This window comes from Puma concolor, chromosome A2 (genome assembly GCF_028749965.1).
Source record: "Puma concolor isolate L17-30 chromosome A2, mPumCon1.1.hap2, whole genome shotgun sequence".
In the NCBI taxonomy this organism is placed as follows: Eukaryota; Metazoa; Chordata; class Mammalia; order Carnivora; family Felidae; genus Puma; species Puma concolor.
The window spans coordinates 115844530-115868814 of record NC_141668.1 but is presented as its reverse complement, the minus strand read 5'-3'; the positions used below and the strand labels follow the sequence as shown (position 1 = coordinate 115868814).

The 24285-nt window shown below is 41.3% G+C and overlaps 1 protein-coding gene across 1 annotated transcript; it reads right to left on the bottom strand.

Moving 5' to 3' along the window:
• Positions 1 to 82: 82 nt before the first annotated feature.
• Positions 83 to 24285, bottom strand: CCDC174 (coiled-coil domain containing 174). The gene is made up of 11 exons (XM_025922159.2): positions 24149 to 24285; positions 20603 to 20707; positions 19809 to 19909; positions 15371 to 15429; positions 12871 to 13048; positions 9480 to 9575; positions 8367 to 8509; positions 7914 to 8008; positions 4719 to 4851; positions 2830 to 2976; positions 83 to 1739 (listed from the first exon to the last, which is right to left on the bottom strand). The coding sequence occupies exons 1-11, from the start codon at positions 24260 to 24262 to the stop codon at positions 1441 to 1443; spliced, it is 1470 nt and encodes a 489-aa protein (XP_025777944.1). The 5' UTR covers positions 24263 to 24285; the 3' UTR covers positions 83 to 1440.

The window sequence follows — 24285 nt, the reverse complement described above, 5'->3', positions numbered from 1 at the left end:
TGGAGCCTGCTTCAGAGTCTGTGTCTCCCTCTCTCTCTGCCCCTCCCCCACTCACGCTGTCTCTCAAAAAATAAACATTAAAAAAATTTTTTTTGAAGAGGTATTTGCCTGATCAGGCTGACAGAATGACCCTTAGTAGGGCAGGCAACTTTGCCTTTGACATGGAGTTCAGAAGTTAAGTTTGCAAGAATATGGGATTTTCATCTAATACTATTTGATAACTGGGACAAGACTGAGAGCAGATGGCACTGGAGAAAGTGAGGCTAGAGCAAACATGAGCCTAAATAAACTGCCCTGAAGTCCCAGAGCTGCCATACGGATGCTACATGACCTTGGACAAGTCATTGACCTTCTCTGCACTGCAGTTTGCAATCTGTAATGAGAAGGGGGCATTCCCATCAATAACACTGAGACTATGTGCATCAGAGCCCCAAGAGTGCAGGCTCCTTCTGGTACCTGAAAGACCTGCTCTAGCACATTCTTACAGGGAGTCCTATGGGCCAACTCCCACTGCTTGTCTGCAGCTGTAAAGACACGGAGGTGCAGCGGGCACAGGAAATGCTTCTGGAGCTCTGCTCATTGTTAGTAAAGACAAAGGGACCTCCCTCCTCTTACTCCAGCTCAGGTCTATTCCAATCAGACTTCTGAGGTGACTTGGCTCCTGAGAGTGATGAGGGCCTACAGTGGACGCAACAGAGAGGCAGGCCCAGCTGAAAAACTAACCCTTAAGCTAAGAAGCATCTCACTCTCTGACCAGGCTGAGCAGCCTCCACATGTGCCCCAGGGACTCTACACACACTTACCGAATGCCCACTAGGCATGTGTGGCGACAACCATCATTTAGGATGGGATGACAAGATAAGTGACTTCACCCTCTACCTTTCTGGATTATGAAGTTCTCCTCTCTGGTCTTATTTCAAATGTTATTACTTAATAGTCCACCAGCTTCATGGTCCTCTTGGAGACTAGATCACTTTGCCCCACAGTGTCCCCTCATTTGCCACTTTGACAGCCTAACACACCTCCCGACAGATACGGAATTGATATGGAAGCTGAATCCTTGGAACAAAGAAAGCTGCACTCTAGTATCTGCAAAAGGAAAGGAATGGAACCCTTAAATCTAGGTAAGCCAAGGAAGTGGTTATGAAACAGGGTTACGAGCTCTTCGGGGTCGTACATGACAGCTTACACATAAATCCAGAAGGACAGGGCTCCATATCAATTAGAAAAAAATGAACAGCCAAGTGGCCACAGAATTCCCATGGTACCATTCACTTTCTTCCTTGCTGACAGACAAATCCAACCTGAAGTCTGTGTCTTCCAGGGAAAGGATGGGAGGAAACAGGTACAATTCAGTCCCTAAAATTAAATTATCTTCCCCAATTTAGGAGAAGAAGGCACTATCCACAGTAGAGACCCAAATCAGACCGGTTTGGAAGTTCATGTCACTTGTTTGTAATATGATATCATATCATCCAGAGTTTCAAAAGTGACTGTCGGGGCTCGTGGTGGGCTGCTGGGGGCAGGAGTGGATGGTGGATGTGAAGAGCCAGTGTCACGACTCTGGCCAGAGCACTGTCCTGGGTCGCTCGGTGCAGCTGCAGGTCTGCTCCACGTCTCGCTACTGAGGGAAGCAGTTCTCTTTTGACCCACAAAGTAATCCGATGGTGGGGCAAACTCAGGATCTCTCTCAGCCCGGAGATCTGACTGCCTCTTCGACCAGAACCCAAAGGAAAACTCTAATAAAAATAAGAAAGAGTATTATTAGAAGTAAAGACCAAATCAGTTGAATTTTTATTGTTATTACTTTTCGATTATTACACATACTTCTTAAATGCCAACTCCCATTCTCTGGAGGAGATAGCAAGGAAAGCAATAATATAATACGAGGTATACGTAAGGCCTACAAAAATATAAGGAAGCAGCAGGCTAAGCAAAGGGAGTGACTACTTCCAGATGGGGAAGATTCAAGGAAGGCTCTGGCGGAGAAGGCTGGTAGCTTCTGGAAGTATTGCCAAAAAGGCACTAAAATTACATCTGAGAGAGAAATACAGAAAAACCAAACACTCAAATCATTTGCTAGACATAACGTAGGTACTTCACAACAAAATACAAATTTTGGCCTTTACTGAGTTTTAGAAGACACGAAAGTCCAAATCTAATTTGGCATTTCATCTCTATTTCTAACTAGCACTAACCAAATGCACTGGCCTATTTGCCTTTATTGAGTCTTGGATCTCATCAGCTCAAACAGGGTGAGCTAATGCACTACTGTAACAATCTTGTTCAAAGAGGCATAAATCCTGGTCTCCCCCAACAAGAAGCTGCTGTGGGCATCATGGTAGATTTACAGAAATAATTTACGGAAAAATCTGCATGACCCAACAGAACCATACGTGAATCCAGGTGAATCCTGTGGCATGCAGACTATTTTCAACTAAACGTAAAGGAGGCTGCTAAAAACACAGAGGACGTTGAAATACCAAACCTTGTAAGATTTTTAAAAGTGGCTCCTGAGAAAGGGCATTCCAAAGCTGTAAAGCCACACGAGGGTAGCACAAATTTTTAAAAACTTCCCCCAGTGCTTCTAAAAAAAATTGTCCTTTTGAAATGACCTGTTGTAGACCCTGGTCTTCTATAATCACACTTTCTAGTGTCCCTGTTTACAAACAGCTAGGGTCTGGGTACTGAGAAGAAACAGTTCAAAGATCTGGAGAGTTCCGTGAGCCTCAAAAGCCTCTACACTAAGACTCATGAGAATCACACTCTGAGATGAACTGGAAAAGTCTGTGCAAGGCCTGTTTAGAACCCGCCCCCCCCACCCCTTACCTTTTCCTCTGTCCCACTCTCGGACATGCGGCACTCCCGGGCGGGTATCCTTCCTCTCCTGAACGATGACTTCCACTTTGCTGCTCTGGGCAGCAGTACGTGGGGTTGGCACAGCCTCTGGTTCTGGTGGCAAAGGCCCAATAACATCTATTTTTTTGCAACAGAATAAGACATCACTATAATAAAACTTAAAGCTATTATTAAAATAAACATTAAATAGAACATGCTCATCTTGAGAGTAAAAGTAACAGCCAGTATTTAATGAGCACCTATTTTGGCCCAGGGAGTGAACTAAGTACCTTGTGTACAATAGTTTGTGTAATTCTTATAATAACCCTCATAAAGTCAGGGTTAGTATTCCTATTTTATAAATGAGGAAAATTAAGCTCAGAAATGCTACACAGGTAGAAGGTGACAAGAGCCAGGATCCGAACCCAGGTAGGATGGATTTCAAAGTCTCTGTGCTTCCCACTATGCCACCCTGCTTCCCCAGACCGACAACTGAAGGACCAGAAACCCCCAGTTACTCCACTAAAATAAGAGTCTCAGACAAAGCAAGAGAACTTGGAGTGACAAAGAGCTGGGGTATGGCAGTGGGCTATAGGCTCTTCACCTTTGGCTAGATTTTAAAAGAAAGTGGATTTTTCAAAAAACACTGTGTGGCGCTCCACATCTTGGAGAGATGACAGATGTTCAGGAGTAGAGCAAAAAATAGAGAAACAATATGCAGAGCTTAACACGTTACAGGAACACAGCATTTATACAAAACTAAACAGATGATCTTCCAATTCCTAAATGTTTCTTGTCTCCTTTCAAAGCTAAACTGAAGCTGTGTTCAGAATAGAAAATGGCCGATGGCTTAGCACAAGGCTTCCATGTGAGCAGGAGAGGCTTGTATAACATGCTCCTGATACCCACACTCACCTTTTTCGTTTTGGGAATGGAACGCCCTGCCCCCAGTTTCAGTTAGAGATGTGGCCACCTCGCTAGATAGGCCATTCCCCAGGGGCCCCTGCAGCTGCATTCAGGCCAGTGGGTTGTAAATGCATGGTTGTGTGGGCCTTCCAATTCACATTCCTAAAGAAGCAACAGGTTCCTCTCCCCTCTTTCCCGCTTCCCTAGGGCTGGACCATGAACAGGTGGTAGGGAGCAAGCTTCCACCCTGCAGGTAGAGCATCACTCTAGGAACGGCAGAAGCAGGAAAACAGGAGGAAGCTGGGGACTGGGTGACCACGTGGGGCAGAGCTACTACCTGCCTAGACACCCACCACCTCCAAAGGATTAAAACCAAAAATAGACTTCCAGCTCGTTGGAGCCAGTCCATGCAGGAGTCTCAGGAATGGCAGTGAAGCCCAGACTAGGGTAGCTCACGCAGCAAGCAGAAGCCTTCAGGGACACAACATGCCATGTGGTGTTTCCACGTGTTGTGACAGTCCTTTCAGAAGCTGTCTATACTCGTAAATTCTTTCCTTTCTTACGTGACTTTTGTGAATATATTTCTCCTTTAAAATAAATTAATGCACAATAACCAAAAAAACTTATAGCCATAGCAAAAGAAACCAAGTCTAAAATGTGTGTGTACAACAAAACTCTATCTTAAAACATCTCTGCTCTAAGTGAAGTCTCGTTTACTAAGCCAGGCCCTTCTATGAAGTAACACAATGTCCTGTTCATTAATATTCTTGTCTGTATAAAAAGATTCTTTCGAGTGTCATTCTGCACCACGTGGATTATAAAAAACTGCTCCCGGCAGTACCCCAAAGGTACCCTGCTTGCTTAGAGAATAAAACTAAATGGCTCATTTCCAGATTGTCAGTCCTGTTCACTGAGACATCAGTGGAACTAAAGATTTTCCTTTTGAAGTTCAGACACAATGAGCCACGATATACCTTTGTTTTCTTCCTCTGCTCCATCTTCTTTTGACTTTTTCATCTTTTTTTGTCGGAGTTTAGCAAGCCTTGCTTCTAACATAGCCTTTCGCTTTTCCTTTATGTTCTCTCGTTTTGTTCTCTGATCTGTTGTCTGAATATAACAGAAAATTAGAAATTTACTGTAAATCAAATTCACAATATTTCTTCTCAAATTAAAATTATTAAAAGTGAATTTAAAGGATTAAATATTAATTTTATCTTAAAAAACAGACTAATTAATTGATTTCAGGCCACCACTAGGCAGCTAGCCTTGAGCTCTTCAAAACAGAGACCTAGGAGGCCCTCTTATACAAGCCCTCTGGCATGTTTTCTAAGTTTAGCGAGTGTTCACAGAGCGCCCTGGAATGCTTCACATTCAAGGAAACCAACCAATTCTGTTCTACTCCTTAATCCCTTAAATAAATCCCTTAAATAACTCTCTATTTTCTTACCCAGGCCACTCTAAAAGTACCATATTTAAAACCAAATTTAAAACATCAAAGTTATATAAGTTAGTTCTAAGCAGCTATAATTTTAAAGTCTGGAACACCAAAATAGAATAGCAATTACATTCATAAAACTATAATAGCATTCTGATACTGATAAATAATAGTTTATTGATAAAACTGTCACTATTTGCAGAAGACGGGATGTTATATATAGAAACCCTAAAGACACCAACCAAAAAACTGTTGGAACTAATAAATGAATTCAGTGAAGTTGCAAGATACAAAAGCAATATACAAAAATCTGTTATGTTTCTATACGCTAGTAACAAACTATCAGAAAAAGAATTAAGAAGACATTCCCATTTATAATTACATCAAAAAGAATAAAATGCTTAGGAATAAATTTAACCTAGGAGGTAAAAGACTTGTACTCTGAAAACTATAAAGCAACAATGAAAGAAACTGAAGAAGACACAAAGAAATGGAAAAATATAGCATGCTCATAGACTGGAAGAATGAATATTAATAAAACATCCATATTATCCAAAGCAATCTACGATTCAATGCAATCTCTATCAAAATTGCAACAAGTATTTTTCACAATAGAACAAACAATGCTAAAATTTGTATGGAAACACTAAAGACCATGAATAAGCATTCTTGAGAAAGAAAAAAAAAACTGGAAGCCTCAGACTTCCTGATTTCAAACTGTATTACAAAGCTATAGTAATCAAAGCAGTTAGGCACTGGCATAGAAACAGACACAAAGATCAGTGGAACAGAAAAGAGAACCTAGAAATAAAGCCAAGCATACACAGTCAATTGATTTATGACAAAGGAGCCAATAATATGCAATGGGGAAAAGACAATCTCTTTAATAAATCATGTGAGAAAAAAGGAACAGGCAGGTGCAAACAGTGAAACTGGACCGCTATCTTACACCATATACAAAAATTAACCCAAAATGGACTAAAGACTTGAACACAAGACTCCAAACTATAAAACGTCTTGAAGAAAATATAGGCCATAAGCTCCTTAACATCAGTCTTGGCAATGACTTTTTGGATCTGACACTAAAAGCAAAGGCAAGAAAAGCAAAAACAAACAAGTGGGACTATAACTAAAAACTTCTGCACAGCAAAGGAACCCATCAACAAAATGAAAGACAACCTACTGGATGGGAGATATATTTGCAAATCATATTATCGGATAAGGGATTAATATATACATTAAAACAGTCCGATTAAAAAACAGGCAGGTAATTTGAACATTTTTCCAAAAATACATACAGATGGCTAACAGACACATGAACAGATGCTAAATATCACTGATCATCAGGGAAATGCAAATCTAAAACCATAATGAGCTTTCGTCTTGTACCTATTAGAATGACTATTATCAAAAAGACTAAAAACAACAAATGTTGGCAAGGATGTAAAGAAAGGGGAACACTTGTGCATTGTTGGTAGGCACGTAAATAGGTGCAGTCACTATGGAAAACAGTATAGAGGTTCCTCAAAAAATTAACCATATGATCCAGTGATTCCAGTTCCGCTTATTTATCTGAAGAAAATGAAAATGCTAACTCAAAAAGATATCTGCATCCCCATGTTCACTGCAGAATTATGTACAACAGCCAAGACATGGAAACAACCTAAGTGTCCATCAATGGATGAATGGATACAGAAGGGGTGGGAGGAATGGAATATTACTCAGCCATAAAAAAGAAGTCTATTTTGTCATTTGAACCAGATGGATGGACCTTGAGAACATTATACTAAATGAGATAAGTCAGACAGGAAAAGACAAATACTGCATGATCTCACTTATATGTGGAATCTAACCCCCTTCCCTAAGGAAAAAAAAAACAAAGACAAATATAAGCTTATAGGTACAGAGAACAGATTGGTGGTTGACAGAAGTGAGGGTAGGGGGTGGACAAAATGGGTGACAGGAATCGAAAGGTATTTAAACTTCCACTTATAAAATAAGTAAGTCATGGGGATGTAATGGAAAACATGGCAATCACAGTTAATAATACTGTAATGCATATTTGAACGTTGCTAAGACAGTACATCTTAAAAGTTCTCATCACAAGAAAAAAAATTTTTGTAACTATGTATAGTGACAGATAGTAACTAAACTTAATGTGACAATCAATTTGCTATATACACAAATACTGAATAAGTATATTGTATACCTGAAACTAACATAATGTTATGTGTTAATTATACATCAATTAAAAAGTAATAATACAGTATCTGGTTTATGGCCACAATATTTACTAATTATCAGAAATATTAATCTTTAATAAAATGGAAAGTTTATTTAAGGTACTTTTATCCATCACTGCTCTGAATATTAACTATTAAATAAATATTTTTTAAAAAAGGCCGGGGCGCCTGGGTGGTTCAGTCGGTTAAGTGTCCGACTTTGGCTCAGGTCATAATCTCATGGTCTGCGAGTTCGAGCCCTGCGTCGGGCTCTGTTCTGACAGCTCAGAGCCTGGAGCCTGTTTCAGATTCTGCGTCTCTCTCTCTCTCTCTGACCCTCCCCCATTCATGCTCTGTCTCTGTCTCAAAAATAAATAAATGTTACAAAAAAAAATTTTTTTTAAAGGCCATTTTGAGTATCAATTTAAAAAATAGACCATTTCCATAATATGGTCCAACAAGAAACAAACCGCTCTCAAATACTTAACATCAATTCTGAATTTAATTTTTACCTGTTCACGTAGCATCTCTAACGTTTTCATCTGCTTGTTTCTCAACTCTTTATCTCGGGCAAAGGCAAAATATCCAACACCAAGTTGCCGGGCCTCTGAAATAAGTCACAATTTTTCAGAAGATTAGAGTTCCCTGATTAACAAATTAGAGTCAGGCTAAATTTCCAATGAAGGCAAAAAGAAACGCAGTAATATTTGACACAAGTTTAAAAAAAAAGGCAGCTAAGCCAAAACGATCTCCTGCTTATGATTAGCAGGCCCTCTGTTAGAAAGATATTCCCAACAAGAGTATTTTTTAGGCTATAAAGCAAACAAAGGGGATATTTTCAATTTCAAAATCAGAATCTTTTATTTCTATGTAAGAGCTACAGCTTTATGAATATTTCCCTTTATGCTTGCCATTAGTCCAAAAAAAAAAAAAAAAAGATTTAAAAAGCTGCAAGATGATTATACCATTTTCACGAATGTCTTCATAATGTATGGGCCCCATCGGCCTTTTCAAGGCCTCTCTTTCTTCTTCCTCCCATTGCTGGCGCTGAAGTTCTTTTCTCATATCTTCAGATAATAAGGTTTTCTCATTAGCAGGACTAACGAAACTAGTAGGGGGACAGAGCAAAGCTATATTTAGGTAAGAGCTGTGAGACAGCAATACTTCAGTTCAGTAAGCTGGATCATGGGCAAGTAATTCTAGCTGATAAGGTAATTCCTTACAGAATTTTCTGACCCACAATACCACTGGGAAACTGCAAAAACTGTTTTCATCTTTCTTTAATTAAGCAGCTGACTTGTTACATTAGTGCAACAGAATCTTGCCTCAGCACTTGAGACAAACCACTTTCCTTCCCATCCCCTTCTGGGCTAAAGGGGAGGAAGAAGCCAGGGCCTCGGCTGCATGGTCAGCTGCGTAACACTGCAGCCAGGCAGTGTCTCCTGTCCCGTGTCAGGTAGCTCAGGGCTCCTGCACTTCCTTCCTTGTGCTGAGCCCAGGCCGATCTGAACCTGAAGGACTTGGACAAGGTGGACTTTCCACATCAAAACTGCCCTTGGTGAGGGGAATTTTATTCCCTGGAGTGTACTAGCAAGTTATCTCTTAGATGTCTCTGGCTCTAAAGGAAAAAATCCAGCAATAAGGCCCTTGCTTCAAAATGCAAAAATTAGTATAAAGTTAATAAGCTAACCACCTCTGTGCTCTTACTTGCTATGGGATAACCAAGTATATATTCCTAAATATCTTTCTCCACAAAGGTTTGTTTGTTGGTTTGGGCTCATTCTATATTTTTAACTCTGATAATCAGACACCCTTCCAAGTAAACAGATATAGCTTCCAACTCATCCCTTTCAGTAGCTACACAATATGGATGATCAACTATTCAGGTTGTTCCCTGAGTGTGGATTATGTGTGTGTGCTAACCATAGAAGAGTTCTTCAGCAAATATTCTTACGCATCAAGAAAAAAACCTTCTTACTGGACCGTCAAGACAATGAACTAAAAGCAGCCTCACCCATAAAACAATCCCTATGTCTGCATTTCAGACCTGGGCAGCGGTTTGCATATCACATACTTACAGCCTCCCCTGAAGATTTTTATCCATCTCCAGCAGATCTGGCAAATCCTTTTTCATACAGCGGCGAGATCGCCCTAAAGAATCCACATAATCCACCCTAAAATAAAAGTGAAAACATGTGAAGAAGGCTTTGTACATGACATATGGTTCCTTAAGTTACAGACTAGGTGCACAGTAAAAAAGTAATGTAAGCTTCACTACCAAGAAACACTCTCAACCCTGAGAGACCATAACCACGGATAAGAACATGTTTTTTTTTTTTTTAAGTTGACACACAATAAGCTCATTGTGCCCTCTGTTAAACCTTAGTTTTAGAAAATGCAGAAAATGATTGATCATATATGTCTGTGATTTAATACAAGGGTGCCTAGTGGCTCAGTCAGTCAAGCGTCCGACTTCGGCTCAGGTCATGATCTCACAGTTCATGAGTTGGAGGCCCACATCGGGCTCTGCACTGACAGCTCAGGGCCTGGAGCCTGCTTCGGATTCTGTGTCTCCCTCTCTCTCTCTCTGCCCCTCCCCTGCTTGTGTGCATGCTCTCTTGCTCTCTCCCAAAAATAAACATTTAAAAAAATAAATAAAATAAAAACACCCCACACAGACCCTTGCCACAATACCTCAGAACTTCCTTCAGTCTGGTTTAGACAATTCCACATATTTTACCAGCATAACTTTGCTCTGTACCATGCTCAACCTGCTCATTTTCTGTCTTTGCAAACCTGACTTTTTATTCTTTCTTTTACTTCTTCTAATTGGTACAGCTCCTTCCAATTAGAAATTTCTCAAGTCAGGATTACTATGAGGACTCATTAATTAGGAGGAAGCCAAGCAACACACATTTTGTACTGCAAAAGCAGCTCAGTGGTGGGCCAGTCTATTATCTTTTACTTTTAGTTCCGCTTTCTCTAGCTTTGCCCAAACCAGACAGAAGTTACAGTCAGGGGAACCAGGCAGACATCAAGGCAAAACGAAATACTCCTACTTCCAACAGGAAATATGGACGGATTTTCATGGAAAACATTTCAACTGCATTATGATGCAACAGATTTATTGTTTAATTATGGGCAAGGAATTGCCTATAGCCTTTAGCAGGGGGCTAAAAACACAGAAAGGGGTCAGTACTGCTGGTGCAACTCAAGATCAGAGTCTCATGTATGTGGCTCTGCTTTTGTTGGCAATTTCTTTCCTCTTACACGTGCTGATTCCAATTGTTAGCCCATGACTTGGAAACTGAATGTCTGGGAATCTATTACTATAGTCCTGACGCTGATTGCTGTGAGAAATAAAACCTCCAACTGCAGAAGGCAGTTTCTTTCTTCCTCCCTCCCCCCTCCACTTTTTTTAATGAATAGAGAAATAAAATCATCTAGCCAGATGGTCTGAGTAATTATTTACAGTATTTTTGCGGAAAGATTTTCCACCACCTGGAACTTAACTACCAAAAGGATTTTACAAGTAGCTACAATTCTGGAGCTTAATTTAAAAACAAAAAAAGTGTCAGAACTGCTTGCGGTGCGTCTTCCTTCACCATATGGTGGCATGTGACACCTTCAATTGCCCTCCAAACTCTTCAAATCACTGACAAATTGCTAGTAATCATACAAGCATTAGGAAGAAAAAAAAAAGACATTAAACCTTTCAAAGGAGATGAGATTTCTGCTATGAAAAGCAATCATAGGCTATTCTGTTTCTGGAGAAGGTCTCTAAAATGTACAGATCCCCTCAAAACAGAAGTGGCAAGACAGTAGTCAGCAAGTGCTCTATGTAATCAGCAATCACTGAACAAGCTCCAGGAAAACAATTACTTGAGGTACAAGAGTAATATGGCAGGGCTCAGAGTCATGGCATCTTCAAAGCGCTCTCAGGGAGAGTTAAGGCCCGTGCCCATGAAACGCTTCCTAACATCAGCAGGGAGGATATAAGAAGTACCAAAGTTTTGTCTCGAATTTTTTTTCTAGTAACGAGGCCAGTTGTGTGTCAATAATAAAGAGAAGCTAAGACCCAAAGGAGTCGGAAGCATATCTAAGTGCTACCAGATTTCGGGTGAGGGAGAAATCGCTCATACTGGAAACGATGAGGAAAAGCATCAGTAGAAGAGACGACGTCGTATGTGCTTCTCTTTGGGTTGCTTTTAACAACCCAAAGTATGCAGCCAGAAAACCTAGCCCAAATGTAAATTTTTAGAAAGCAGATAACATCTGTTCTATCCCAATGTCATGTTATTTCCGGACAACGTGGACACCCTCGGTAGTATGAAGATGTGAGGTCCCTGCAATCCTCAGTAGCCGGACCTGCTCTCTTAAGCTCACCGATGACTCCTACCGACGGGGCCAAGAGCTGACAAAAGGTCAGCAAGTGCTGCAAACTATCCTGAGCGGTTCCCAACAAAGATCCCAATAATGAGGATATTTGAGCCTGGAAGAGAAGGTGGGTAGGCTCTGCACTGGCAAGAGGGTGGGCAGGCGGGGTTATTCTCAGTTTTACAGCATCAGTGCAGCTCTATGCAATTTTAACTACGTCTGAACAAGTTTGCAAACACAGTCTTCAGTAGAGAAAATCCTTAGAAGGGACTTTTCATTCTGGTCTCTTTACTTATTGACATATTGGTCTCATAGGGAAAAGACTAGTTTGCTTCCCCATCATTCACGTACATGTAGGTAAAACTTAGAATAATTTCAATAAAAGCTTACAACATGTGTGCTTCTACTCCACAGAGCAGTTTCTTGGGTAGCTTAACATACTCTTACTTCCTGAAGGGAGTTTAAGGCAAACAATAAGGAAAACCAGGCTTCATTGTTTTACAGGTGAGGAAACTGAGCCTCAGTGAGGATGGAACTTGATCAAGGTCATACTGCCAGTGAAAGACCTGCTATGCAGGTCCGAGGTCCACAATGCCTACACGACACTGCCAGAAATGCCCCAGCCAGAGTCCTGCCTGCCTTTTTCTGTGGAAATGAAGATCACCACCAGCTGGACAGTGACTCTCCACAATGCCTGAATAATGACCTGGGCAGCAGCCCAGGTAAGAAAGGAATACGCTTCTGTCTAAACAACACTTCCACATCAGTCAAACAGGTGTATTAATGCCTTTTGCACCTGACTCGGTCTTGTTAATTATTTCTTCTTTGGAGCCACTGTTTCTGTAAATCCAATCTTAAAGGAAAGAGAGGAAGACTGAAGAGAAATGGTTTGATAGCATCCAAACAAAATCACTTTCAGAAAGTAAACACGAGACAGGGCTCCTGACCGGCTGTCGGTGGAGTATGTAACTTTTGGTCTCAGGGTCATGAGTTCAAGCCCCATGTTGGGTGCAGAGCTTACTTAAAAAAAAAAAAAAAGTAAACACAAGTCTGAGAATGTTAACATGACCAATTAATGTCATTATCACCAACCATTCTTCACCGGGGTCCTGGGGAGGAGGTATATCTTTTTCAGAAAGATCTTCTTCATCATCGTCTCTTTCTCCTGCCTTCCTACAATCTCTGTTGGCACCAAACACCTCCATCTCTTTGTGTTTGTCTATGATCTTCTGTGTGAAATCCACAAGGTACATATCCTCCGCTTCTTCATCTAAGACATAAAAATCAATATTCAGATTTTTGACATTCTTTTCAAAGATGTAAACCACATATGGAATTGATATGAAGCAGTCACATTCACCACTGGGAGGCCACACTCCCCCTGGACGGCTCACTAGTCGATGCATCCGCCACCCCCACCACCCCCTGAAAGTTTACAAAGACACAGAGCCACTGCGGGATCTAACCGTGGAGCTGCAAATGTGCCATCAGAAACACATACCACACTAAAAAAATCTTAAGAGTCTAAAGTCTTCTGTTGCCTCGTCAATACAATGAGTGAGCAATATGGTCTCAGAATGTAACTTTAAGATAAAACCACGTGATTTCAAAGAGACTCATTCACCCAATGACATAATATAGAAGCAGGACTGCATTTCTCATGTCGCCAGACCAAAGCAACAGACCTGTGTTACTACATGTAGCTCCCCAATCAAGGGGCTATATTATTACCAACCCTAATTATACTGTTGTGGTATGGTGTTTTAAGGGTCATAATATAGGGAAAAGAAGTCATCTGAATTCTTTTCAATGCAATTAACACCACTTTCAGGCAAGGCATGGTGCCAGGATCTGTAGTGCATACAGAGACGGGTAAGACCTATAGCTTATAATATGCTTGAGCTAAAACATATACGCTGAAAGTTAAATAGCAACCCGTGACTTTAATTCAATTTAACCCAAGACAGTTGAAATACTCACAAATAACATTTACGTTAAGTTTCACTATGCTGAATTTTCTCTGAGGTTTTTGAGTACAGGATTAAGCTCTATGGAACAGGTATTAGGTTCCCTGTTACCAGGTACCGGTGTTAACCCCCAAGGTACAGTGGAGAATAACTGAGGCTCCAAAACTTAACTTGCCCAAATATCCAATATGCCTATCAGGCCTATCAGGTCCCACCATCCTGGACAGAACCAAATCCCCAGGTCCACAGGCACACTCCTTTGACCTGATTTCTATATTAACGATACAAGTAAAGTCTGAATTAAAAAAAAAAAAAAAAAAAAAAAGACTAATTTTTTTTTTAAGCCACAAAATAACTCACATGGGAAAGAGATGTACTTTCTTTCTCAGAGCGGAGTTCTAAGACCACATAACAGTGAGGCCTCCTGGTTAATAGACACCCTGCTGCTTCATCCAAAGGAAGACACAGCCTCTCCCCATGTCCCCTAGCTTTGAGAGTGCCTACCTCTCCCATGCTGGGCTCCCTGCCAGGCAGGGAACATGCCTCTGCTGCCTGGAAAGAGGGAGGTGGGCTGTGTGGGCAGCCAATGACCAAGGTTCCGGCCCTGCCTCTTCTGCTGCTGCCCCACTGCCCCCTTTCCCAGCCCATCAGGCCCAGCCATACTAGTCTGTCTGCCAACACTAGCCCTCTCCTCTCTCTGCTGATCTTCTCTCACCACTCTACCCTGCAGAATCCCTTTCTCCAGCTCTCCAAAGCCTGTGAGATCCTATTAGAGCCTACCTTCTCCCTAAAGACTTCCTCACATGCCTTTTGGCAATGAAAAATGCAGTGCCTTGTAAAATCTCTTCTACTGCTATCTAATAGTAAGGCTGAGGGGCGCCTGGGTGGCGCAGTCGGTTAAGCGTCCGACTTCAGCCAGGTCACGATCTCGCGGTCCGTGAGTTCGAGCCCCGCGTCGGGCTCTGGGCTGATGGCTCAGAGCCTGGAGCCTATTTCCGATTCTGTGTCTCCCTCTCCCTCTGCCCCTCCCCCGTTCATGCTCTGTCTCTCTCTGTCCCAAAAATAAATAAACATTGAAAAAAAAAAAATTTTTAAAAAAAATAGTAAGGCTGGGCGTTCCTTCTCTGGGGGGGGAGGGGGTATGGGGAAAGGGGGATCTTCTTATTATTTTAGAAGCAATTACAGGCACATCACAGAAAAAAATAGAAAATAGGGACAAGGAAACCTAACTCCAACACCCTGATATACCTATAATTCCCCTCAGTCATTTTTTAATATAGGTAGAATCGTTTCTAATTGTAGCCTATTTAGACCTCATTTCCTAACTTTGCTTTGTTCTGCGTGCCATTGTCCTCCACTGATGACAATCCCCTTGAGGACCGAGAAGAGACTCTGGCTCATGCTACCCTTGTTTGTCCCCTCACAGCACCTAACATGTGGTGCACACTGGACAATCAGAGATTACTGTGGATGTATTTTCTCGTCCCTGTGCTGGCTCAGAAGGTAATGCATGTTATTTCTTAAATCTTTCCCCGTACTTAAGGTTATTTTAATAAATAATGAAATACCACAGGGCTATATGAGTTACAGAAAATAAAGAAGTATAAATAAATTATTGTATTTACCTATAAAGTCTCCTTTAGTCATTTTTTCATATAATTTGGCTTTTTCTTCTAATTTCTCCCTAGGAGAAAAAAAAGACAAGTATTAGAAATGGTCTTACGCCTGCTACTCGTGTGAAGGCTGCCTGACTGCTGCAATCTGCCAGGAGGCCCAGTCTGGCGATGAGGCTGAGCTGACCACCCCACCCTAAGGGGACCCTCAGACCCAGCCACTCCTGATTGCCAACTTCATGTAAGTTCCATGAGGACAAGCCCCATCTTTCTCTTATTAATGACTATATCCCAGTGCCTAGAACAATACCTGGTATATAGTAAATTCTCAATCAGTATCTGAAAATAAATAATGAATTAAGATTCCAAATGCAAACTAAGTTAAATACCAAAAAAAGAAAGAGGTGTCTAAATAAAAACATTTTCTATGTGCAACCTTCTAAAGGGATCACCATGTTCAATGCACACCCTTCGCATTACTGTTTTAAGGCACGAGTCCCTGATCATCTGTGGCTCATTAGGCTTCTCTAAGGGAGCTAAAGATCAACTTCTTAGAAGTCTGCTAAAATATGATGCATGAATACATCATACATGTATTACACAGAGCATGAGTAATTTATTCATGACACAGCTAATAAAAAACAAACATCAACCCTGGTATTTCAATAAAGCAGCCTCACTGGTCACGTTAATTCTGGTGACATTTACTTTTTAGTGGACACAGACTTAGTAAGATGGCTAGCAATTCCTTATTTTAGAAATAATGATGGTAAAGAGAAGTCCCAAAGAAGTCATGTGAGCTTTTGCTTGCGAAGAATCAATCACACTTAATCATAAAGGAAAATTTCACTTCTAATGGCATCCCGAGACAATAAAGTCCCTTGGTCACATGGCTGTGTGCTCTGGAACAAATTACTTCACCTCTCTTGTACCCCACCCCACCCCCAGTTCCTAAATCTGTAACAGATGAAAAAAACAGCACTGCCTCTTAGGGTTGTCATGGAGAGTAACTAGATCACACACGGAAAGCATGCCATCAGGTACGTCATCTGCATCTTCGTCATCTAGGTCAGAAAGATTCCTCTCCCATTTTATGCATTCCTTCAACAAGTACTTCCTCCAGGCCTCCTCTATGCCAAGCACTGTTTCCGTAACAAGGACTCTATTTCGGAGGGGGCTTAACGTAGTAAGCTGTGTCATCAGAGAATCTTACTGTCTTAATGAAAATAAAACCTAAAAAATTTTTAAAAAACAAACCACAAAAAAACAGGTGTGAGGACAGAGTAACCAGGAGGACACTAGGCTAGAAAGGGTAGCCAGGGGAAACCTCTCTGAAGGTGACATTTGAGCTAAGGCTTACAGAGCAAGAAGCCAACCATGAGAGGATCTTGGGGAGAAAGCAAGTGAGACAGAGGAAGGAGGAAGTAGGAATGAGCTTGATATGTTCAAGCAGAGATCACAATGGTGGAGGATGCTGAGCAAAGGAGAGGGGGGCACAAAATAAGGAAAGAGGCAGGTACAAGAACGCGTGGGAGGGGCACCTGGGGGACTCAGTTACGTGTGCAACTCTTGATTTCAGCTCAGGTTGTGATCTCACAATTCATGGGATTGAGCCCTGTGTAGGGCTCTGCACTGGAAGCACTGAGCCTTCTCAGTGGGATTCTCTCTCTCTCCTTTCTCTCTGCCCATCCCCCACTCCCCCAGCACACACGGGCACTCTCTTTCTCAAAAAATAAATAAATACACTTAAAAAACAAACAAACATGAGAAAGCATAAGAAGCCTGGATGCAGTGTAACAGAAAGATGGCAGGAAGAGTCTCCAGATGAATAACGGAGATCAAGGAAGATGTCAGAGAAATGGCCACCACTGGATTTAGTAGATGAGGAAGTCATTAGAGACTTTAAAGAACAATTTCTTCAGTCAAGTAAGAAAGATGGAATTCAGAGGGCAAGAGTATGGGACACTTATCTGGAACAACTATGTGCCAAACACTATGTATCTCCTTTAATGAATTCCCTACAAAGCTCCATGAGCTGAGTATTAACCACCTCACTTCATAGATAAGGAACATCTCAATGGAGAAGTAACTTGCCTAAGGTCTTACATCCTCAAAGGACTGTCCCTGCCCATCTTGAGCTCTGGGGAGACTCAGAAGTCCTGTAGACCAAGGACAGACTTGACTCTCCATAAGCACAAAGAAGCCAAAGTATTATGTAATAGGTTACTGGATAAAAAAAAAATCACAGCAAAGTACCCAGGAAAACTCTTGTTATATACAGTAAATAACAAAGGATTATGGCACCTTTCAACAAATTAGAATTCTGAGAATATTCCAGTAGGGTGAGAAAGATGTCTCAAAAATTAACATATGCTATGTCTGCTGGGAACAGGTCAAACACTAAGAAAAACAATTCCCCAAATGCGCTAATATTCTGCCTCTTTTTTTCAAACCCAGAAGAGCTGAGTAATCTTAGCAACTACTGTTTCCAAGTGCAGAGTTTTTATTACGCAATAGATCCAAAAGCACATGAGTCATGACAGACATTCAAACTTGGGATTCCCTCTGAGTCTAGGGTGACACTGTAAATAACGAAGAGTTCTTCTTTACAGAAGAATGCCAGCTAACAAATGGAATGAAAAAATAAAAATGGAACGAATGAATTAGAAAATCATCACTTTGAAATCACCAGTCTAACAATTGAGAAGTTACAAGGTTCCACTGGGTGGAAATATGTTGGTGAACAAGATATTCATAGTCTCAGAGTTGCCCTCCTTAGATTATTATTAGTTACAAATGGGAAAGAGACCTTTACGGTGAAAAAATCTATCTTAACCAAGTGATCAAAGTTCATCACCAATAACTCAAACTGACATTGTGAACCTCCTGCTGTGATCCAATGGGAAGGACACACCGCCTACATCTTATTCTTACCAAAAGCAGTTAATGAGACTTTAATTAGATTGTGGGACACTGCAGACACAAGCCTGGACTCACCAAGAACAGTAATGGCACAACAGATGACAAAAAGGCATGGGAATTATTCTAGACTAAAAGAGACTAAAGAAATAGGACAACTGGGGTGCCTGGCGGGATCAGTTGGTAGAGCATGCCACTCTTGATCTCAGTCGTGAGTCTGAGCTCCATGTTGGGTGTAGAGATTACTAAAAAAATAATTTTAATAAAAGGAAGAAAAAAGAAAGTCATTCTATATACAAAAGCTCTCCCTCTTTAAAAAAGAAGAGGGGTGCCTGGATGGCTCAGTCAGTTGAGCACCCGACTCTTGATTTCAGCTCAGGTCATGATCCCAGGGTCATGGGATCAAGCCCTACATCAGGCTCCCTGCTGAGCATGGAGCCTGCTTAAGATTCTCTCTCTCTCTCTCTCTCTCTCTCTCTCTCTCTCCCCCCCCCCTTTGCCCTCTCCCCTGCTTACACCCTCTCTCAGAAAGAAAGAAAGCAAGAAAGAAAGAAAGGAAAATGACAGACTAAATGGAATGTGTGATCTTTGAATTCTGAATTAAAACAAAACAAACTATAAAGGATTTAACTGTGCCAGGATAACTGGTAAACTCGGACTATAGATCATATCGTATATAATACTATTTTATCAGTGTTAAATTTCTTGGGTATGATAGCACTATTGTGGTTATGTAGGAGAATATCCTGTTCTTAGGAGATACATGCTGAAATATTTTGAGGCAAAGTATCATGATGTTTAACAAAGTTTCTCTGACACACACACACACACACACACACACACACACACACACACACACACACACCAGAGACAGAAAGGAGCCAAAGCAAATGTGGAAAGACATTAATTGGTAAACCCAGGTACTGTATTCTTTTTTTTTTTTTTTTTAAATATGTATCTATTTTTGAGAGAGAGAGACACAGAGTGTGAGTGGGGAAGGGGCAGAGAGGGAGGGAGATACAGGATCTGAAGCAGGCTCCAGGCTCTGAGCTGTCAGCACAAAGCCCAACTCAGGGCATGAGCTCACAGACCACAAGATCATGACCTGAGCTGAAGTCGGATGCTTAACCTATTGAGCCACCCAGGCATCCTTTCAATTAGCCTGTTGCTTTGAAGTTTTTCAAAATAAAAAGTTAAAGGGAAAATTCAGTTTCGAAATGCTAACATCATAACACCTAGTAGCCCAGAGCCACACCTTCCTAGGGACATTTCTTCAACACTTGTTGATAATCTTAGTGCCTAACAAAGGCTCAAAGTTGGATTCTGTTTCATGTTCCAAATGGAGGTTATGTCTTATCTTCTTATACGATTACAAATGATATTATTTTTAGAGGCTATTTTATATTTTTGTAGTATTTGACTGAAAAGATGACAAAATTAAACCTATAAATTCAAAAGTGTGAAGTGGAACTCTCACTTCTTTGCTTGGGTAACACCAAAGGCAACTACATTTATCAGAGTTTAACTCTACCTTGCTTTGTCTAAAGTCTTCTGTTCCTCAATCTTCTGTTCTGCATCCTTCTCAGCTCTATTTGTAACTCCTACATTCTGTTTGCTCCAGATACTTGGTTTCTGCAGCATATTAATTTAAAAAGACAAAACAGAAATACCAAATGATTGCAAAAAATCTCTACTTTTATACATCAGAAAAAAAAAACAGATTAGATCTTATGGATCAATGGAGAAAACTAGATCTTCTGACAGCCAACCTATGTCAGGCATATAAACTATACAAGGAAAAGCTGGAGGTGGGAAAAAAAAAAAAAAGCCCTAAATTATTTATAAAGAATTCCTTTTACGCGACTGCACATCTATCTTTTATCTCCTGAATGACTGCAACTTAACTCAAGAGAATCAGTAATACAAATAATAAGTACCATTACCTGTAAAATCGGAAAACCATTCACAACTCTTAAAGATCTTGGTATTTTCTGCTATATTACTGTATTATCTAATTGTTTCTCTCTGTTTGGATTTATAATACCTATGTAGCTGATCTTCCATGAACAGGTACAAAACCACTTATTAGAGCATGCACTTTTCCAAAAGAAGTGCTAAAGAATTACATACAACATTATAATAGGCTTTTAAGTGCTCTAATTTCTATTTTAATATAATATATTTTATGTGGATGTTCAGCTACAAGATAGGGATTTTCCCTGAAATTTTATATGTAGCAGAGACCAGGAGACTTTCAAAAAATCTAATTATGGCATAATTCCCTCATGTTTGGAATCAATGGAGATAACTAGATCTTATTTTTACCTTATTAGTTGTTTTTGGTTTTCCCAAAACTCCAGAATCTTTTAGAAGTTTTTCTTGTTTGAATTCTTCTTGTTTTCGGAAGAGTTCAGCCTTAAGGTCTACCAACTAGAATAAAACCAATAAGCAAACAAAAACGATGGGTTAGTTCTAATGAGTGACCAGATTTCCAAGTTACTGTAATTCTCAAAGCAAGATTTAAAGTTCCTACAAAATTAAATATAGAATCCAGTGCAAACTAAGTCAAGTCATAATGCATTCCATCTCTGTTGGAGACGTATTTCTACTCTAACCTTCAACACTGGGCAAGGGGCGGGTAATTACTCAAAAGTAAATGAAGTTTGCATCTATTAGATTCAGACTGAATTAACAACACTAAACACCTTCTCTCTGATACTGTAATCCCATATAATCATCACAACAATTTATTATTTCTGCAGAGAAATGTCTTCAGCAACTATCCGAGTACTGAAGAGCAGGATATAAACATGAAATAGAAACACTTCTGCCTCAGTTACAATCTAATAAAAAAGGTAACTTATAATACCAGTAAGATGTAATAAATGACTTTAAAAGTGGAAGAAGGGGTGCCCGGGTAGCTCAGTCCATTAAGGTTAAGCATTAAGGTTAACTGTCTGACTCCTGATTCGGCTGAGGTCATGATTTCAGGATTGTGAGATAGAGGCGTGACCGAGCCCCAAGTCAGGCTCTGTACTAAGTGTGCAGCTTACTTAAGACTCCCTCTCTCTTTAAATGTTTATTTATTTTTGAGAGAGTGTGGGGGGGGAAGGGGGAGAGGGAGGGAGGGAGGGAGAGGGAGAGAGGGAGAGAGGGAGAGAGGGAGAGAGAGAGAGAATCCCAAGAGGGCTCTGTGCTGATAACAAAGAGCCTGATGTGGGGCTTGAACTCCGGAATTGTATGATCATGACCTGAGCCAAAGACTGATACTTAACTAAGCCCACCCAGGTACCCCTCTCTCTCTCTCTCTCAAAAAAAAAAAAAAAAAAAAGAATGGAAGAAAACAGGGGCACCTGGCCAGCTCAGTCGGAACATATGACTCTTGATCTCAAGGTTGTAAGTTCAAGCCCCACGTTGTGTATAGATTGCTTAAAAAGTCTTTAAGAAGAAAAAAAAAGTGGAAGAAAATAGCATAAAATTTGAGCTGCAGGAGCATTTCCTGCTGTCCAGAGTGGTCAGAGACAGCTTTGAGTTGAGCCTTAAAAGACAGGAAAGGGGGGGCGCCTGGGTGGCGCAGTTGGTTAAGCGTCCGACTTCAGCCAGGTCACGATCTCGAGGTCCGGGAGTTCGAGCCCCGCGTCAGGCTCTGGGCTGATGGCTCGGAGCCTGGAGCCCGTTTCTGATTCTGTGTCTCCCTCTCTCTCTGCCCCTCCCCTGTTCATGCTCTCTCTCTGTCCCAAAAATAAATAAACGTTGAAAAAAAAAAATTAAAAAAAAAAAAAAGACAGGAAAGGGGCGCCTGGCTGGCCCAGTCAGAGGGGTGTGCAACTTTTGATCTCAGTCAGGGTCATGAATTCAAGCCCTACACTGGATGTAGAGATTACTTAAAATAAATAAGGGGCACCTGGGTGCCTCAGTTAGTTAAGCATCCGACTTTGGCTTAGGTCATGATCTTGGGGTTCATGAGTCCAAACCCTGTGTCAGGCTCTGTGCTTACAGCTTGGAGCCTGAAGCCTGCTTCGGATTCTGTGTCTCCCTCTCTCTCTGCCCCTCTCCCCCCAAAAAAATAAACATTAAAAAAATTTTTTTTAATAATAAATAAAATTAAAAAAAAAGATATGCAAGATGTCAACAGCTGGAAATAAAGTGGACTGAGTGAATGAAAAGAATGTATGTTTTAGAAACTGCAAGTTTAGCTCAATCACAGGGTTCAAGAACAGGAAAGGCCAGGGCAAAGGGAACAGGGCAGTTGGGTGAATATCCATGCCTATCTCTCACTGTACCAATCACTAGTGTCTACTTTGCAAAGAAAGATATAACGACAGTTTCCATTTTAAAGGTCCAGATACAGCTCCCTATACACATGGGCATTTTTTTTAATGCTTAGAGAAAGCATGCACGTGTGCATGAGAGCAAGGGGGAGCAGAGAGAGAGAGGGGGACAGAGAGAATCCCAAGCAGGCTCCATACTTGGGGCAGAGCCCCACGCGGGGCTCAATCTCAGGACTGTGAGATCATGACCTAAACTGAAAATCAAGAGTCAGAAGCTTAACCGAATGAGCCACCCAGGTGCTTCCACGTGGGCATTTATCAACAGGATACTTATAAAGCATCACAGATTGACTTTTAAGGGGAATCAAAATGAGTTCAAGGATTTCTATTTTGGAAGACATCAGTTTAAAAGCAGCCTTGGCAGGGATTTAATGCTAAAGGAAGTGTCATCCCAGAACCTAATAATCTAAGCTTTTAAACACAAAAACTTTACAGCCTCTTCTTCTAAGCCTTCTTAACCACCTCCATTTTCTAGCCGTACATTTTCCTATTCTGTGACTACTTTTGAATTTTAAAAAGAAGATGCTCTGAAAACTGTCCATCCCAGAGAACATTCCTATTATGGTTACTGCTAATTTTAACCTGTCAGGATAGAATAACTTTATTATTTATACTGTTTTTGCTCTTTTTGCTCAAACATACTAACTAGCACTAAAGTTCAATATCAGACAAGGAAAAAAGACTCAAATATTGGCACACATAGAAGTTTTCCTTTGCACTTCCTTTGCATCCTAATACTCTGCAGTAAATTGAAGATTAAATCAAATATTAGGCAATTTGCTCTGATGTAACAGAAAAGGCAACAGCTTTGGAGACAACCAGATTGAGTGAGCCAGTTCTATCACTAAGAATTCTGTATGTAAACTGGGGAAAGCCACTTTGCCTTAAATGGGCCTCAAAGTTATCAGCTATAAAACCGGGATATTAATAGCACCTACTTTCTAAGGCAGCTGGGTGAATTCAACGAGATAGTGCACAGAAACGTCAGAGCAGGTTTTCTTCTTAGAAGTAGCTAGTTTAACAAAACTGCTTACGTCCTGTTAGAGCTTACAACTCGCAAGCACCGCAACCTACGGGTGCATTAACAACTGTTTAGTTCCTGGTCAGGGGACGCTGGGCGCTCTCGGATCCAGGGGAATAAGTCACATTCTCTCATGTTCTGGGAGGACCTTGCTGGTCTCTGGACTGGAAAAGAAAGGAGGAAGGGGAACGTGTCTGCACAGCAAGCACTGGCCGGGGTTCCTCTCCGACCACGGAGGGAGACACGACTGGCAACGAGGCCTGGCCCGGTTGTCGCAGAAGGGCAAGGACGTTCTTAAAGGGGAAAAGATATCAGGTTCAGGTCCGTATCGAAGGAGGGAATCCCGGTCCGGGTGTACGTCCGAGGGGAGAACCCAGTAAGAAAGTTGGGCCGGGTCCCCAACTGAAACAAGCCAGGTTCGGGTTCCTGTTTGCGGGAAAGCCACACAAGGTCGAGATTCTTGTCTACTGGAGGTGAGGAGAACTCGGAGCCCCGGAGCATCACCGTACCCGCACTCACCGAAGAGGCAGTAACGTCCAAAGGCTTTTTCCTCCGGTCCATTCTGGCGCCAGAGGCTCCCAGCGCAAAGCGGACAAGCACCGACGCCCTCCCGCAGGCCTCTAACGCCTGCATCCGGCGCAACCGGAAGTGCTGTT

Coding starts and splice junctions, on each gene's coding strand:
- CCDC174 (XM_025922159.2), bottom strand. CDS start 24,262: ATGCAGGCGTTAGAGGCCTGCGGGAGGGCGTCGGTGCTTGTCCGCTTT. Junction 20,708..24,148: donor TGGACGTTACTGCCTCTTCG/GTGAGTGCGGGT, acceptor GTTTTATTCTAG/TTGGTAGACCTTAAGGCTGA. Junction 15,430..19,808: donor AAGACTTTAGACAAAGCAAG/GTAGAGTTAAAC, acceptor TTTTTCTCCTAG/GGAGAAATTAGAAGAAAAAG.